The sequence below is a fragment of the Denticeps clupeoides genome, chromosome 4 (genome assembly GCF_900700375.1).
Source record: "Denticeps clupeoides chromosome 4, fDenClu1.1, whole genome shotgun sequence".
NCBI lineage: Eukaryota > Metazoa > Chordata > Actinopteri > Clupeiformes > Denticipitidae > Denticeps > Denticeps clupeoides.
This window is the reverse complement of record NC_041710.1, coordinates 16,140,894-16,157,114: the sequence shown is the minus strand read 5'-3', so window position 1 is coordinate 16,157,114 and position 16,221 is coordinate 16,140,894. Positions and strand designations below refer to the sequence as shown.

The 16,221-nt window shown below is 40.6% G+C and overlaps 1 protein-coding gene across 2 annotated transcripts; it reads right to left on the bottom strand.

Moving 5' to 3' along the window:
* Positions 1-446: 446 nt before the first annotated feature.
* gjc2 (gap junction protein gamma 2) lies at positions 447-12,476 on the bottom strand. Of its 2 annotated transcripts, none has more exons than XM_028976802.1 (2): positions 12,388-12,476; positions 447-3,364 (listed from the first exon to the last, which is right to left on the bottom strand). In XM_028976802.1, exon 2 carries the CDS (start codon positions 3,342-3,344, stop codon positions 2,088-2,090), a length of 1,257 nt encoding a protein of 418 aa, XP_028832635.1. In that variant the 5' UTR covers positions 3,345-3,364; positions 12,388-12,476; the 3' UTR covers positions 447-2,087. The 2 variants fall into 2 exon arrangements, with proteins under 2 accessions (XP_028832635.1, XP_028832636.1); XM_028976803.1 differs by lacking the exon at positions 12,388-12,476 and adding an exon at positions 6,580-6,779.
* Positions 12,477-16,221: the final 3,745 nt, after the last annotated feature.

Genomic DNA, 16,221 nt, shown 5'->3' with positions numbered 1-16,221 from the left:
GTAGAAATGCTTTGGGCCTGTCCTCTCATAATCATAAAGACGTGTAATGATTGTCCACAGGTCACGCAAAAAAATCTCAGCACACAACGCTAAGCAGAGGTCAGTCGGTGTATGTAGGACACGCTGCCAAATGAGGGCAAATCAAGCTGGGCTCACATCCTCACTGTCCAAACAGAGGATACAGACCGATCTGCACACGTTGCTGATTTGTTAAGTGCAGATTTCCTTTTAAATCAGAGCAAGTGCCCCCTGTCTCCTGTAGAACACATAAACCATATTTAATTTGTGATAATGAAAGAGGAAGTTGAATGTAATTTAGACTAACTGCATTTCCAGATCCAGTTACACATTCTTTTACCTACTCAATCATCTGAGAATTTCCACATGGTTTTAGGAAATCTTTTATTATTTTAAAACAAAAGCAAAAGTATCACAGCCTGTCCGTCTGTAAAAATTAGTGCAGCTACATTGAACATGCCTATGAATGACCCTTTATTTATACATTCAAAGAAAAGCCCAGTGAAGGAATGTAATTACTGACCTGTCAATATCCAGCGTAATCTTGTAAGAAGAATAAGAGGGGGTGTAATAATGCGCAAGTCTGATGTTGGCAAACTGCAATTCATTTATTTTGAAGATGGAAAATGGTATATGCTTTGGGCAATAAATAACATTTTCAGAGATTATGGTCTTTTAACGGTATGTATCCAAGATAGTGCTGTAGACATGCTCTTTAAAATTACTAAAATAACATGATTACTAACCAGTAAGATTTGAACTAAGGCTGCCCCAGTATTTCAATGATGTGAATAATCACAGTATCATTTTGGTAAGGCACAATGAATAAAAAGGTTCCAGGCAAAAGGCAAAACTCTGAATGGAAATGATTCACAACCAAATATACACATGACTAAGCTGTACTGGTATTATATCTGGTGATTATTTACCCTGTTAATTGTGCAGAACTTCATAACTCCATAAAAAGCCCTGATTTCATTTTACAGTGTAGACCAATGTTTTCCTGTTCCTGGTACACAAGGTCCAGGTACAATAATATAAAAAATACTTAATTTTAAAAATGTTTATCCATTACTTCAGTGCATGGTTCATTAACCAATAGGTTATAATTTAGTGGACAAAGGATCCCTGGACACAACATCTTAAGTGGTTTAAACTGCCTTTGATTGACTTGCTGTACTGTATGGTATATTACACATTTCCTCCATACAACATCCTCACAGATCCGGTTAAGGAAGAGGACCAATGTTTGGACAAAAGTCCAAGTTTTATTAGCAGGAAGTTTATGACTTTTTTTTCTGCATTTGTTCTCTATCCTACAGATGTGGCCTGTTTGCCTTACATTTTAACTGGCACATTTACTAATATATCAATGTTAAGGAGAGCTTTGGGGAACCTTGAGAGCTGCTATGGCTGATGATTGGATTACATATGCAATAAAACATTGTACTTTGTGACATTTCATTTTATCAATGGGATTAACCTCAAAAAGACACCCTGTCCTGGGAAAAAAATGTAAATGGACAGAATTAGGTCAAGAAAAATGGGATTTTCAAAATTTAGCCATTGTTTAGGTTAAATTCATACAATTATCACAGAGAAGGTTCAGGAGTGTGTATTTTTTCAGTGCAGGTGCAAGTAACCAGAGACAAAGGGACAGGCAATGTTCAAATGAGCATGTCCGTAATCACAAAATTGAGACATTATGTATATATATATTATATATTCAAAAGTGCCAGATATCTACCAAACAAAAAATGTCCATGAAATAAATTAAAATTGGTAATACAGTTACACATTTTCTTTAAAATATTAATATTTCTATATTGGGTCATTTCCAAATACGATCCAGACATGCTACCATCAGATTAAAACACCCAAACTAGTATAATGATATGGTAAGCAAAGGAGAAGAATAAGGTTAGAGTAATGCATATGATTATGACTGTTTATGTTTCCCTTTGGAAAGAATTTTTGCTGCACAGTTTGTATGCCAAATTAGTTCATTTTCATACAGTGAATGTGTTGTGGCCTGCAGCTGACTAGTCGCTTCAAAGATATTTTGACTTTTAGATCCATACAGATGTCTTCCCGTTTTTAACTATTGTCCCAGCCTTTTCTGAGCTGGCTTTAGGCCTGGCTCCTTGATTCTCTTGTGCAGAATTGACCCGGTTTTGCTCTGTCATTGTGCCCCCAGACACGGGGCTGCTTGTCCTGGATGTCTGGGGGTTGTTTTTGCTGTTGTACGTCTGGAAAGCCATGTCCAGCTGCTCCTGGGCCACCCGCAGGTGCCGGTGCAGACTGGCTAGGTCCGAGGGGACGTTTTCATCTGGGCTGGCGCAGTGTTGTTCCTGCTCCACATGGCCCATGTTCCGCTCATGGGACATGAGACTGTTGGGCATCCTGCTGGGCTTGTTGGACTTCATGACTAGGTTGTAGCCTGGTGGGGAGGCTGGGATGTTCCTTGAGAACGGGTAGCTGTAAGATGGTCGGCGGCACTTGCTCCTCCTCTTGCGCAAGGTGTCTCGGAAAGCACCAATGCCGAGGTGGAACATCTCACACACATTGAGCAGCAAGCACAGGCAGCTGACCACGTACATGATGAGCAGGAAGATGGTCTTCTCAGTGGGCCTCGATATGAAGCAGTCCACCTTATGGGGACATGGGTTTTTGTTGCAGACATAGGAAGGATTGACACGAAATCCATAGAGAAGGTACTGGCCTGCCAGGAACCCAACCTCAAAAACCGCCCGTGATAAGAGCTGCAGCACATAGATCCGCATCAACCCTTCTTGCATGATCCTCCGACGGCCATCATGCTTCTCAGAGTCTTTGCTCAAACCCTTCCCGACATCATGCTGGGCCTCGTGAACCTCCAGTGCATCTTCATAGATCATTGGCTCAGCATCATCGTCCTCCTCAAGAACCTGTTCTAACGGGTGGCTGTCTCGCCACTTGCTGCGCTGGGCCCTTTTCTGATAATTGTAGAACTTCCTGCGCTCGTCCTCTGAGGTGCGGGCGATCTTGTGGATGGCGTAGCCAAGGTACATGACGGAGGGCGTGGAGATCATGATTATCTGGAATACCCAGAAGCGAACATGTGAAAGTGGAGCGAAAGAATCGTAACACACATTGTCGCAGCCCGGCTGCTTGGTGTTACAAATGAACTTGGTCTGTTCGTCCGAGTAGATGGACTCCCCCCCAACAGCAGTCAGCACGATGCGGAAGATGATGAGAACGGTCAGCCATACCTTCCCGACAAAGGTAGAATGGTTGTGAATTTCCTCTAGGAGACGAGTGAGAAAGCTCCAGCTCATGTTGGTCATAGAACGCGATCCACTACAATCTACAAAAACACAGAAAGACAGAACTTTCATTATGCAATAATGAAATGCACGTTGAAAAGAACTTGTGTAGGTGAAATATTTTTCTGCAACAAAACATGCACTGAATACAGTTCAGTTAAGCAAAACATTGAAAATGAATGTTAAATTTATATGTGTACCTACTTTGAACTGAAACCAAATATCCAAAACCAGCATCAATAAAAGTAAAAAAATACTGCATTAGATCAGGGATGGAAATACTGTAATACTGTAAGGATGTTATGCAGCCTGCTGGACATGGTGCAAGCCTATCACAGGGTAGACTTCCACACTCAAGTCTGGGATATAACAGAATACATGTAATAATGATACCTAAATGAACTTCCTGTATTTAGTCCTGATTGCATTATACATATGCAGTACTTAGAATACAGCTATTTAAAAATTATTACTTAAAAAATGCATTTGCTGTATTAGAAAATAATTAAATATACATTGCTAAAAAAAGTCAATGCAATATAGTGAAAGGATTGGCATTGTGGAACAATGCAGCACAGCACACGGTGCACACAACAAAATGTGTCCTCTGCTTTTAACCATCACCCTTGCTGAGCAGTGGGCAGCCATGACAGGAGCCCAGGGAGCAGTGTGGCGTTGGTGCTTTTGCTCAGTGGCACCTTGGCAGATGGGGATTCGAACCAGCAACCTTCTGATTACGAGGCCACTTCCTTAACCCCTAGGCCACCACTGCCCTAAAGCACAAGACAAGACGCCACTGGCCACTAATATAATATTCAAACTGATACTTCTTGTTGATGCTGATTTGGCAGTCACCAAATACTGCATATTAATAGGGACATTCTGTGATTGTCACATGTGAAATGTGTCCTCTGCATTTAATCCATCACCCTTAGTGAGCAGTGGGCAGCCATGACAGGCGCCTGGGGAGCAGTGTGTGGGGACGGTGCTTTGCTCAGTGGCACCTCAGTGGCACCTTGACAGATCAGAATTCGAACCGGCAACCTTCTGATTATGGGGCCGCCTCCTTAACCACTAGACCACCACTGCCCCAGGCCACCTAAATAATTATGGGATGTGACTGATTATAAAGCCTTATGCTTTTTTTTCAATAAGATTTTTTTTTTAAAGTTTTTATTCCATGTTATTAAATAATATTGGTGACAGAACAAATACTGTTCCACATACATTCTCACTACATAACCTGTTCAGTCTCCACTAGGCTTTTTGGAGGAAACCTGTGTGACCATTGCAAGTGTGTACCCAGGTCTCATGTAACAGTGCATAAAATAAAATCATGATGGTTGATGTTCATTCTAGCATGAAGGTTTACACCTGGGTGCTCCTAAAGGTTAAGGTTATGGGTACAGACTAGCTCTGGGGTAAATGTGGAATTCCTCATTTGAATGTGGAATTCCATTTGAAAACTATTTCAATGATTTCCATGGTTTTTCATCATACTGTACTTGTATTCAAAGGGAACTGAGGGAATTTAATTTCTTGAGAGATTGCAAATTTCCTTGTAACACAGCCAAGCTTAACACAACACATGCGTCTTTGAAGACTGCAACCTAATAAGAATGCCATGTTTGATCCACATATCCCTGGCTGTCTAATTCAGCCCAGGCCACTTAATCTGCTGCAAATTGAATAAAATGTCATTTTGTAATTCCGTATAAGCATTTTTTTTGACACGGAGGTCGTTGACCACATGTCTCCTGCCATCTGAACAGGCAGAAATGGGACCCTTGTGTCAGAAGGGGGAAGAAGGAAAGTGTCCATGGCCACAGATGGCTCTGCACTTCCTAGTTGTGTGAGACCTAGGGGACACAAGGCGTCTGCTCCACTGAAACCCCTTCCCAGAAAACAGAGTAGGCATTGTTTTGCATGAGAAACATTCTGATTTCCATGCACACATCTCTCAATTTGAAACAACCTCCACTGTAACAAGCAGAATGAAAGCTCTGTGTATATAACAATGTTTGCTAAAACTGTTTGAAATTCAGATAAAAGTATTCATTGTCACCAATTTCCATCAGAAACAAATATTGTTGTACATATATATTGCCACTACTTCTCATTACTTCAAATTACTTAATAGTAGTCACGAAAAGCTGAGGGGGGAAAAGAAGTGCTGAGGCAGGACTTCATGCTCAATGAATTTATTGAAAACAACAAAGGAATACGATGCGAGAGCCAAAAAATAAAAAAATAAAACAGGAACCAATGTAAACTTGCCTGCAGGCACGTGGCGATGGCCAGAACTAAGGAACTAAACAGAGGGAAAGCTACTCTAGTGCACGTTAATGCAGCGGCTGCCTCTCTTTCTTCATGGTGCCCTGATTGATCAGACTGGGTTCTACTTAGCTGTGACCAATCAGGGTTCCTCATCGGGCCCACGGCTCCCAGCTGTGGACGTCACAATAGTACTTAATTACTTCAGATAAGCACATTAACTTATTCTAAATTACCAACTGTGCCAGTTTTTCACACAACTGCATGTTTCATTTTCTTTGGGTTGGACATTTTTTATTTGATATAATTTTACTTGTCTCTGTGTTGTGGCAGTTATTATATAAGCAATTTTCTCTGATCAATAAAGTTTTCTAATTCAGATTCACCATTTTCTACCAAAAAAGATCCTTAGAAACACTGGCTGCAAAGTAATACAACATTTAACAATAAGTGTTCAGATGTTTACCTGTCATCTTAATTTGAAAAACTATAGTACTGTAGACATAGACATAAAAACTATAGACATTGGCATCTCAAGCACAAGCTCTTTTATTTCACTGAATATATTTTAATATATCTATAAAGGTACTCTGTACTATTCAACCTGCAATGGAAATGAAAAAAAAAAAAACACACAAATATGAAACATCTGGGGACGTAGAGATATAATTGCACACATTTAAAAGAAAAAAAAATCACAAAATACATTTTCATTTAAAGAATTACATTTGCTGGAAATAAATTGCACATTTTCTGCAAACACATTTGATAGAAATAAAACTGCAGTTTGTGAATACTGTAAAATTTCACGGCATACTTATATATCTAATGTTATGCTTTGTGTAGAAATGACAAGCAGCACAATTACTTGATTCTGCACATAGAGCATAACAAAAGAATGTCCTATGAGAGGACGCATTCATCATGCAAATGCAGTTATTACAGGCATAAGCAGATTCTGACAAAATGTGACAAAACCCACCTTGAGGATTTGCATGTGATCCTGTCCATCCACAACCTCCTCAGCATGCTTACAGAGGCCCGTAAATATAATCACAGAGGAGTTTCCACAGATGTGGTCGGTACATGGTGGTGCCGGACTCCCCCATTGGCTAAAGACTCATCTCCTCCATGGGGGGACTACGAGTGCCTGAGACCGGAGACACGTCTCCTGCGATCAGCCCCTCTCCCCTCTCAGTTCGAAACTGAGTCACTCGTGCAAATGCCTCACATTCTGCATCAAGTCTGGTTTGTATTACGCCAGCCTTCTGCCCAAGTAGGAAGCATGGGGGGTGGGGGGTGGGAGGGGAGCTAGGGGGGGAAAATCTTCCCTGGTAGGTGACCCCAACGTAAAGGGTCAAGTTTCAAGGCTTTTGACTCTGGGCTGGAATGGGCACTCAGCTGGCCATGTTCATTAGCCACACTCCATTCATTGATGCCCTCAGCCTCTCATCAGGTGGGCAAGAGCTGAGTGTGTTGTTGCAAAAGCTTCAATGCACATCCTTCCACTTACCTCATCTCTAAATGCCTGGACTGCACCTTGCAGATGAATCATCTGATGGTTAGTGTCATACATCCAATATGCATCACTTTATACAAGAGCAGCATAAAGCAGCGCTGTTAACCAAAGCTGGGGTTTTAGGGACACTGCAGGAGAGGGGACATGAAACACATTGCCATGAACTAGATTCTCCACTGAGTGTCCAACAGGTACGTTCAGTCATATCCTGTGTCATAATATTTATAAGTTCCATCTGGGCAATGATCCAGAGATAGCATTCTGGGACAGGTTGAGCGTTGCATTAGACTGTGTCTTTTCAGTCATAGTGCTTGTGTGTTTACAGTGAAGCTATTTGTCAGGCATGGGAACAGTGTAACACCAGGTAACACAGCGGATGTGTCGGGCCTTTTCAAGATTCAAAAATAACCGGCACATGTTCCAATATTAACTGGTGGAGAACCATAAGACATGAGTACACTGCAAAGTAAAGGATATGCCATACAGGTCATGCCAGATTGTGATGCTAAAAAAAGGATGATGGCAACATTTCTGGTTCTTTTTTGTACGTTGTAAAGGTCAAATTGTCAGGTAACTGAAATGTTCCAAAAATAAAAATTTCCCATGGGAAAAATGCTGTGCCTGGTTAGTGTTGTAGTCCATAATATTCCTGCTTTATTCTTTCAGGTCAATTTTTAAAAATACTAATTAATAAATAACACTTCTGATTTTCCATAGTAATACATTTTTGTATTCTAATAGTTTTTTATTTTGTTCTTACTTCCACCCATGTGCTGGAGAACCATCTGGACTTCTACAATTTTAGGACGTCTTTGACACTAAACAGTCCCACTAAGAAGATAGCTTCTATATCCAAAAATGTATAACATTACTACATTCATTTGCTAATTTGCAAAAAATAATATGAAGGGTTTGGAAAAAGTACATTAAATCACCAGATTTCTGAAGAGAGACAAACAAGCCAATGTCAAAACAGGTTCAAGCAACATGCCTCTTATGTAATAACTTTAATTTATTTCAGTCAACTCTAGCCACATTGACTGGAGGGGTCATCCGGACCCTTAACTGCGTCAGGCAGTGTTCAGTGAGCAGAAATCTGCATGCTGGCTGCTGAGGATCGCTGATGTTGCACATTAATGGCTACATGGGCTGCATCTGAAATCTGCCCAGCTAACCCTGTGGCACCCCAACCTCCAGAGGCCTTGCCTTCAGAACCCCACATCTGGCAGACTATATGCGCTTGGCACGCACCCCTGGTGGGCCAGACCAGAAATGTATGAGAGCCACAGCAGCATTTGGGATGCAGCTATCAGGACCATGTGCCACCCCTTAGGGTGTTGGCGGTGTCAGATTAACACGTGTTGCCCACGTGAGATAATGTGTGATCTTCTCACTGCCACCCAAATGCAACAGATGTCTCATGATAGCAGCTTTCCCCAATGTGCGTGTGATGGTGTCAACAAAGTATGCAAATGACATAAATCACTGTATGATATGCCTGCTGAAGAATTTGAGCTTACATACTTCAACGATCCATGAAAAATAAGTGATACAGCAAAGCATCAGCCCAAAAGTTTGCCTTTGCTTTTCCTACTGTCATCCTAGGAGTTTTACTTGGGAACTAAAGTTGATGGGGCCACAGAGGTCTGTGTTTATGTAACAAATCAAGAAGAACCATGTGACTAAGATTCGCCCCTCAGCGAAGAGTGACAAGTGAGACCAAAAAAAAAAATATATGAAAGTCTAAACTCTCATCTAGCCCATAAACATAACACACACACACACACACACACACACACACACACACACACACACACATACACACACACATCCAGTGAAAGCATTGCTGTGTTGGCTCTCCTACAGGCCACCCTAAGAGTGGTGGAAGTCTTTTCTCATTTGTTTACAACTATCTGACTTCATCCAGGCCTGGTCCACCCCGAGGTCACTGCCCACTGCGCCGGCTTTGACAGAGGCTGGAGTCCACTGAAGCGACTTGGAACATGGGCCCAAGGGCACACACCAGAGATGCCCCAGAAATGTCCTCCAGCCATGCTTACATCTCACAGTCAGCCAACACTCACCCATCAAGCAGCATGGGATTTTACATGAGCTGAAACCACTGAAAAACTTCATCTTGCATATGAAGTCATGTGCAATACAGTGGAAGTGACTTAGAGCATGGTTGGTACAAGTTCAACTTGCACCACCCTGTGCATGGACTACAGCTCTGCTGTGAGGTCACATCTACAATCTCGTACGTGAACCATGGAGAACAAAACATGTTAAAAAAACTAGACTAGCGCTAGATTGTCACAGGACTGCATGGTACCTTGTATCCACCAACTGATTTCATCAAGCATCACTTCAAGCTTTATATAATCATCATAAAGAGTATACTGTATATTCCAGGAAATGTGAAGGAAATTTGTAATGGTGATCCATTCAGATCAATAACAGCATTTATATATTAATTAGCCCTAAATCACAAGCAGTTTGTCTCAACTGGCTTTGACAGGTCCTACAGTTGACACAGCGTATGATGAAAATATTGGGCAATTTGAAGATCACTCTAGCTTCAGCAGTTAGGGTGTTGGTGGCTGGGTGACCCTATGACCCAACGCATGGGATCTCTGTAAAAAAAGGTACATCCACCCACTGAAAATTGGTTGATTTTCGGTACCAGTAAGAATGTTGTGAGTGTAATTCGATTTGCAAGTCACACAACCAGTCCGGGGTCCATCCTTTTTCAGTCTTATATGTTAATAGTAGGATTTTATAGGTGATGCTAAATTTGACAGGGAGCCAATGTAGTGAAGACAAAATTTTTTGTACTTTTTGGAGTTCTGAGAGATGATGTTGGGCATCCAAAAAGCATTACAGTAATTGATATTTGACATAACAAATACATGTACCAGTTTTCCGGCATCATGAAGTCAAAATCCATCTTATCTTTGAAATATTACATAGGTGAAAGACAACAGTCTTACAAATATCACTGAACGATACAACCGCTTTACTTCTCAGCTACGACTCAACACCTGCATAAGACATGCATAATCCAACATGAATACATGGACACTGGCAGTCATACACAATAATGCACCGAGTGCTCATTCAAATACACCACAGTCTGCATATGTGGTTTGGTGGCAAAAACGAACTAATATATGGGAATCATTGGAAAATGCATATTTATGCATTTTCAAGAATGCATAGAATTACCGGCAGAAATACCGGCAGCCACATCAGACATGTTTCAGTGCTGCCGAGTACCAACTAAAGTGGGATCTGTCTAAGATGTGAAATTCCAGGTCAATAGCATTTTATGCTTTATGGAAACACCCACTTGTATCTTTATCAAGCTGCGGCAAGCCCCAGGCAAGCATGAGGTGTCACCAGGGTCCCAGAAGGCAAACAAATGGCCTGAGGTGCCATGATGGGAATGTCTTGTTGGGGGGTAGATGCCACTATATTCATGTATCAGGAGTTCTGCTTGGACAAGGAAGAAACATCCAATGACAATCTGATTGGTCTGTGGCAACCTTTTTAGGAGTCAAATGGTGAAAGAGTTTCTCTAGAAGGCTGTGGTCTCTTCTGATGTAGCTACATTACAGTGTGGTACAAAAACTGGTCTGCTTGGCTCTATACCTTCGCAATTATGTTATATGAACAGATGCATTGGTCTTCTTCACTCTAGCATCCCATATATAATAGTTAATACATTTTGATGAGGGGAGGGGGGATCTGTGCATTAACAGAGAAAAAAAATCTGTAATCTCTTTTATAGTAAATCTTGTACATATTAAATTTGTGGGTAATCCATTTTCTTTCTCACCTTATAAAAGTTTGATTTACGGGGGCAGGATGTTTGGCCCTGTTTTTAATAGTTGCAGTAGTGATTCTGAGACTAGGATGCACGCTCTGCTGTATGCTGTGAATTGCTGGAAGCTCAGTCCAGGCATCAGGTGTTTACCCTGCGGTCTGAGTAAACAGATTCTTTGTGCACTCATGCAGCTCAGTCATTCATGTTGTGTGTAGAAACATAGTAAATCAGTAAGGGCTCAGAATGATACAAGCTGAAGTAATTGATACATATAAATTAAATGTATGTTTTTTTTTAATCATGTACCACGACATTACTGATGAGTAATAAATGATGAGTAATGTCTGAGTGAATCATGCCAGTGTAAGGTGTTACTGCAATTAATTTACAATTGTTATTAAGAACTGCTTCCTGATCAAAAACATTTCCATTGCTGTACAGGTTTTTGGAGAACATGTAAATTTATGGCATGTAGTGAAGTAGAATTGCTCATTAAAATCCTTCTGTAAAATATGGTGCATTAAGTATTACTTATTTTTGAAATCCATGCAAAAATATTTTTTTTCCCACTTAAGTTAGTTCAAAAAGTACAGAATTATAGAAGCATATTCTTGAAATATCTCTGAATGTGGACATATTATGTTAAGTTTAATATAAAATGAAGGAATAGATCACAATTTTCAGGATTTAAATGGTAACTTTTCTTTTAAAATGAATTTGAATGTGTCAGTGTGTGATATTACTTTCTTGTAAAGAAAGGTTCCCAAGTTTCGGCAGAACATGTAAACAATAAAATGTATGTAAAAATGGGAAGAGCTGCTTGAGCAATGGCGCCTTCTTGGTCTGCTTGTCAAATTAATGTAGCCTTGGGGTAGAGGGCAGCTCTCCTGCGTTGTACTCAGTAGCTCATCCACTTCCCAACAAGTGCACTCGGATGCGCCATATTCACAGAATCATGGGATATGTAGAACACCTGTACCTTATTTTAAAATTAAAATGCTACAAAGCTATAATATGAATAATACATTTCAATATTTTACATTTAATAATATTCCAAATAACTCTTAATGCTAGTAGTAGTAGTATTGATCTAACATGTATTTGGATAATAAATGACAATCATTATTATTATAATGTTTGTAATCATTACAAATTCTTTGTGAAACAAATTATATTTAGAATATTTACGTAAATTCCAAACAATTACAATAAACAATAAACGAAAATATGCTTTGATTCTCTGTAAATCAGTTATTTCAGAACATTCTTATAGGTTTTATCCCACAAAGTTTGCAAAAGCATGTAATCAAATGAGCATAAATGCTAAATGAGAAACCATGAAATTGTCAGAGAGGCAATAAACTCTAAGACAACAAGCTGTAGCCACGTAGTCACCATTAAACAATCCCAGCATCTGGTAGATATATAAAAAAGTTGATACATACCTCTCCATGAGGAGGGCAAACGTAAATGCTGCTACAGTGCCAGAGACAACTACAGGGATGTCTTTCAGACCTTTGTCCACGGCCGAGACCTTGCAGCAGGATGAGCCGCAAGACAATGGGTCATTTTCCTTCAAAACCAATCACCACCAAGTACAGACAGGAACACTGAGAAAACCAACCTCTACCAATAGTCCCATTGTTCATCTCGGGTGGCTCACTGCTTAGTTCAATTAAATGTGGAAATGTGATTAATTGTTTTTGAAAGCCTTCCTTTAATAAAAGGGAAAAAAGGTTTACATGTGGTCTGCTGTACATTGAAAAGTTATTGCAGAGTTTGCTGTGTTGGCAACAGACGTTTCCTGACCACTGAATCGCAAATTTAAGCACCAACATCCCATAGCCCTTAATTTCCAAGCATTCCCTTGAGGGCCTGAATACAGATAAAGTGCATGTAATTTTGTTTTTTATGCTTGTGCTCGCACTGGCTGACACAAGGTACACTGACTGTGTTTCTGTGTCATGCAGAACTTAACTGCAAAACTGAAATGTCTAATGCAAGATGACTGCTCAGTCTTAGCATATTACTGGCCTTAATTCATCTCTCAATTCGTCCCCACACACTGCTCCCTGGGCACTTTTCATGGCTGCCCTCATCTCACCAAGGTGATTATTAAAAGCAGAGGACACATTTTGTTGTGTGCTGTGTTTCACAATGACAATCACTTCACTACTAAAAATAACAATAGTCATAGAAGTACCCATCATTGCAGATGTACAGTACTGTGCAAAACATTTAGGCACCAATAGAAACAAGTGCAAACAAAATGAATATTGTTGCATAATACTGTTGTGTACAAAGTGTATACCAGTGCATACTGTTAACTGAAAATTCCCACTCTACCTGCCTCTGGCATGGTAGTGCACTCAGTTCAACAGTTACCTCTCATTTCAGAACACCAGAACTTGAAATGGCATTTTTACATCAAAAATAAATAAAAACAAAGAACTATAAAATACTGACACGCATGCCTCAATTAAACACAAAATGCTCCATATAGATTACAGGTAATCAACTACATTTCTGATACATAATACATAGCATTTACTCAAGTTACCAAGAAACAAGTGAAGATTATTATTTGGCAAACATAATAGTAAATGCAAACAAATGGACTGAGATGGAGAGAACAAGGATAAATATTACTTGGGAGACGTTCAGCCAAGTTGTTTGCACAGAAACAACAAAAACTGGGCACAGAGCAGCAAGTTGTTGGGGGGCTGTCCGTGCACAATAATAATCACTACACTGACCCAGAGAGGTTACTATCTCTGACCCCACTTGAATTTTACTGTTCTTTCTTTATCTTCACCAACTTGCTGGGAGGTGTCCAGTCCTCAGATGTTGGCCATCCTGGGCTCAGCTATCAGCAGTGACGTGTCTGACAACCTTTGTTCTTCCTGGGCTGTTCTTTCCACAGCTGGAACACTATAATCTCCAGACTCTGACATGAAGTTATCTGGCTCTTTCAGTGATTTCTATGCTTGTACCACATCTGAATTTTTTTCCACATTATACAACAGAAAACGCAGAGGCTAAGACCCATTTTATATGGGATTCTTTGGCTCATATCCTCAGGAGCCCCTACCAGTGTCAAAAAATAAGTAGCTTTAAGCAAAGCAGTTAGTAGTGCAGTTGGCCATCAGGAGGTGAATGTAATGTAAAGCAGTGGTCCACGTTAATGATGCTGCATGCACTCTTTTAACAGGTCCTGATGATTCTGGCTCAATTGCCGTCAGCTTGGAGTAATCAGGACCCATTAATCAGTTGCACGAGTGGCAATATAAAACCAAACTCATCAGATTACGTTTATATTGATAGTTCCGTCTAGGCTATTGATTTAGATCAATTAATTATTAAGTACTTGATTCTCATGGATCTTGTCATGGTCATTTAATTCAGTGGTGCTTATGTTGCATTAATCCCCCACTGATTCTTTGTGGGCCTTTGTGCTTTGTGAGTCCTTTTCTGTCTGTAGCTGCTTGGATCCCTGCTTTCAAGGACCCCCGCTTTGTAGGAACTCATTCTACAACATTCTACAACATTCGCAAGATTCTGCCTTTTCTCTCACAACAGGCTACGCAGCTCCTCGTCCAGGCAATGGTCATCTCCAAACTCGACTATTGTAACTCTCTCCTGGCTGGAGCCTCTGCAGTCACCATAAAACCACTCCAGATGATCCAAAATATGGCAGCCCGTCTCTTCTTCAATCAGCCAAAATACACCCATGTCACGCCTCTTCTTACCTCCCTCCACTGGCTCCCGGTAGCTGCTCGCATTGAGTTCAAATCCTTGACGCTTGCCTACAGGGCTGTAAATGGAACTACATCAATACAATACTACCTAGCTACACTCCTGCACGCTCTCTCAGATCAGCAAATGAAAGTCTCCGATTCCAATCATCTCAATCATCATGATTGGGGTCTCCGATTCCAATCATCTCTGTTCTCCGTTGTTGTCCCTGGCTGGTGGAACAACCTGCCCTCCACCACACGACTAGCCGAGACTATCACCACTTTTAAGAAGCAGGTGAAAACCCTCTTGTTCAAAAAATATTACAGACAAATCTAACACTTACACACGCACATGCGTACACATTGCACAAACAATACAAAAATGTATAAATACATTATAATTTTTCTTCGTCTAGCACCTAACAATCTCTGAGCATGCTCTTCACTGACAAGTTTGAGCCTTATCAGGGCTCTTAGTTTGTAAACTCAATATTCTATAGAAATCAAACAAGAATTGCTGGTGTTTTCCTCTTGTAAGTCGCTTTGGATAAAAGCGTCTGTTAAATAAAGTAAAGTAAAGTAAAGTAAAGTAAAAGTAAAGTACTCAGACATTACTGGTCCAGACATTATTCAGTCAATTTCTGAACGCTTCAAGGATACCAGGGGAAACCAGATGCCAGTCCCCCAAGGGCCTAAAATTGGGCCCCGAAGACCTTCTGTTACTGTCTTTTTTCTGTGAGGATTTCTATTTCTCCCAAAAATATTTCTATAGATGCTTCCTCCTGCAACAATGTTATTGACAAGCCCTACAGTTGACACCCCCCACACTTGATCCTTCTGCGCACAAGGAAAAACTCCACACAAAAAAACTCTAGGAGAGAGAAAAAAAGAAAGGAAGGAACCTTGAGAAGAGGGACCCCCTTCCAGGGTAGAGCGAGCCTGCAAGTGGTGTCAGTGCAGGTTTGTGATTGTCCAATAAGATAAAAATACGTGTCCATTATGATGCTACTAGTCCATTTGAAGATCTCTGAAGCTGTAGTTGTAATGGTGGTGGTGGCTGTGGTGATCCTCTGGTTTGTTTCATGCTATGTCCTCGTTTAGCAGTTGTCAGGAACCAGGATTTATCTGCTGTCTCTTCACCGGGGTTCTGCCAGTAGTCTGTGCGCTTGATTCAGTGTCTTGTAGAAAACAAACAGAAGCAGCGGCAGACAGTGGCACTGTACGACTGATACTGAAATATGTGGTTAGAGTGGTATATTGGTGAACTTAATAATTGACACTGTTTCTGTTAAAGTTCCAGACGCAATGTCAATTATTAAGTTCACTTTATCACACAGTCTCTCTGTTAAGCACAGACAGTTTTAAATTCCCCTTAGTTAGGCTGTCCTAGTTCCACCAATAGTTCCAGCCACTGTTCCACCAATCCAGCATTTCTGTAGTAGTTGTGTATATCTTCCTAGATATATCGAATTTATCTATTTATTTATTTCATTTTCCCCTAATGTGATTATTATGTCCTACTGCAAGAAATCCTCATGTGTG

What these genes read in the sequence shown, in the direction of transcription:
- gjc2 (XM_028976802.1), bottom strand. Translation starts at nt 3,344, where the DNA reads ATGACCAACATGAGCTGGAGCTTTCTCACTCGTCTCCTAGAGGAAATT.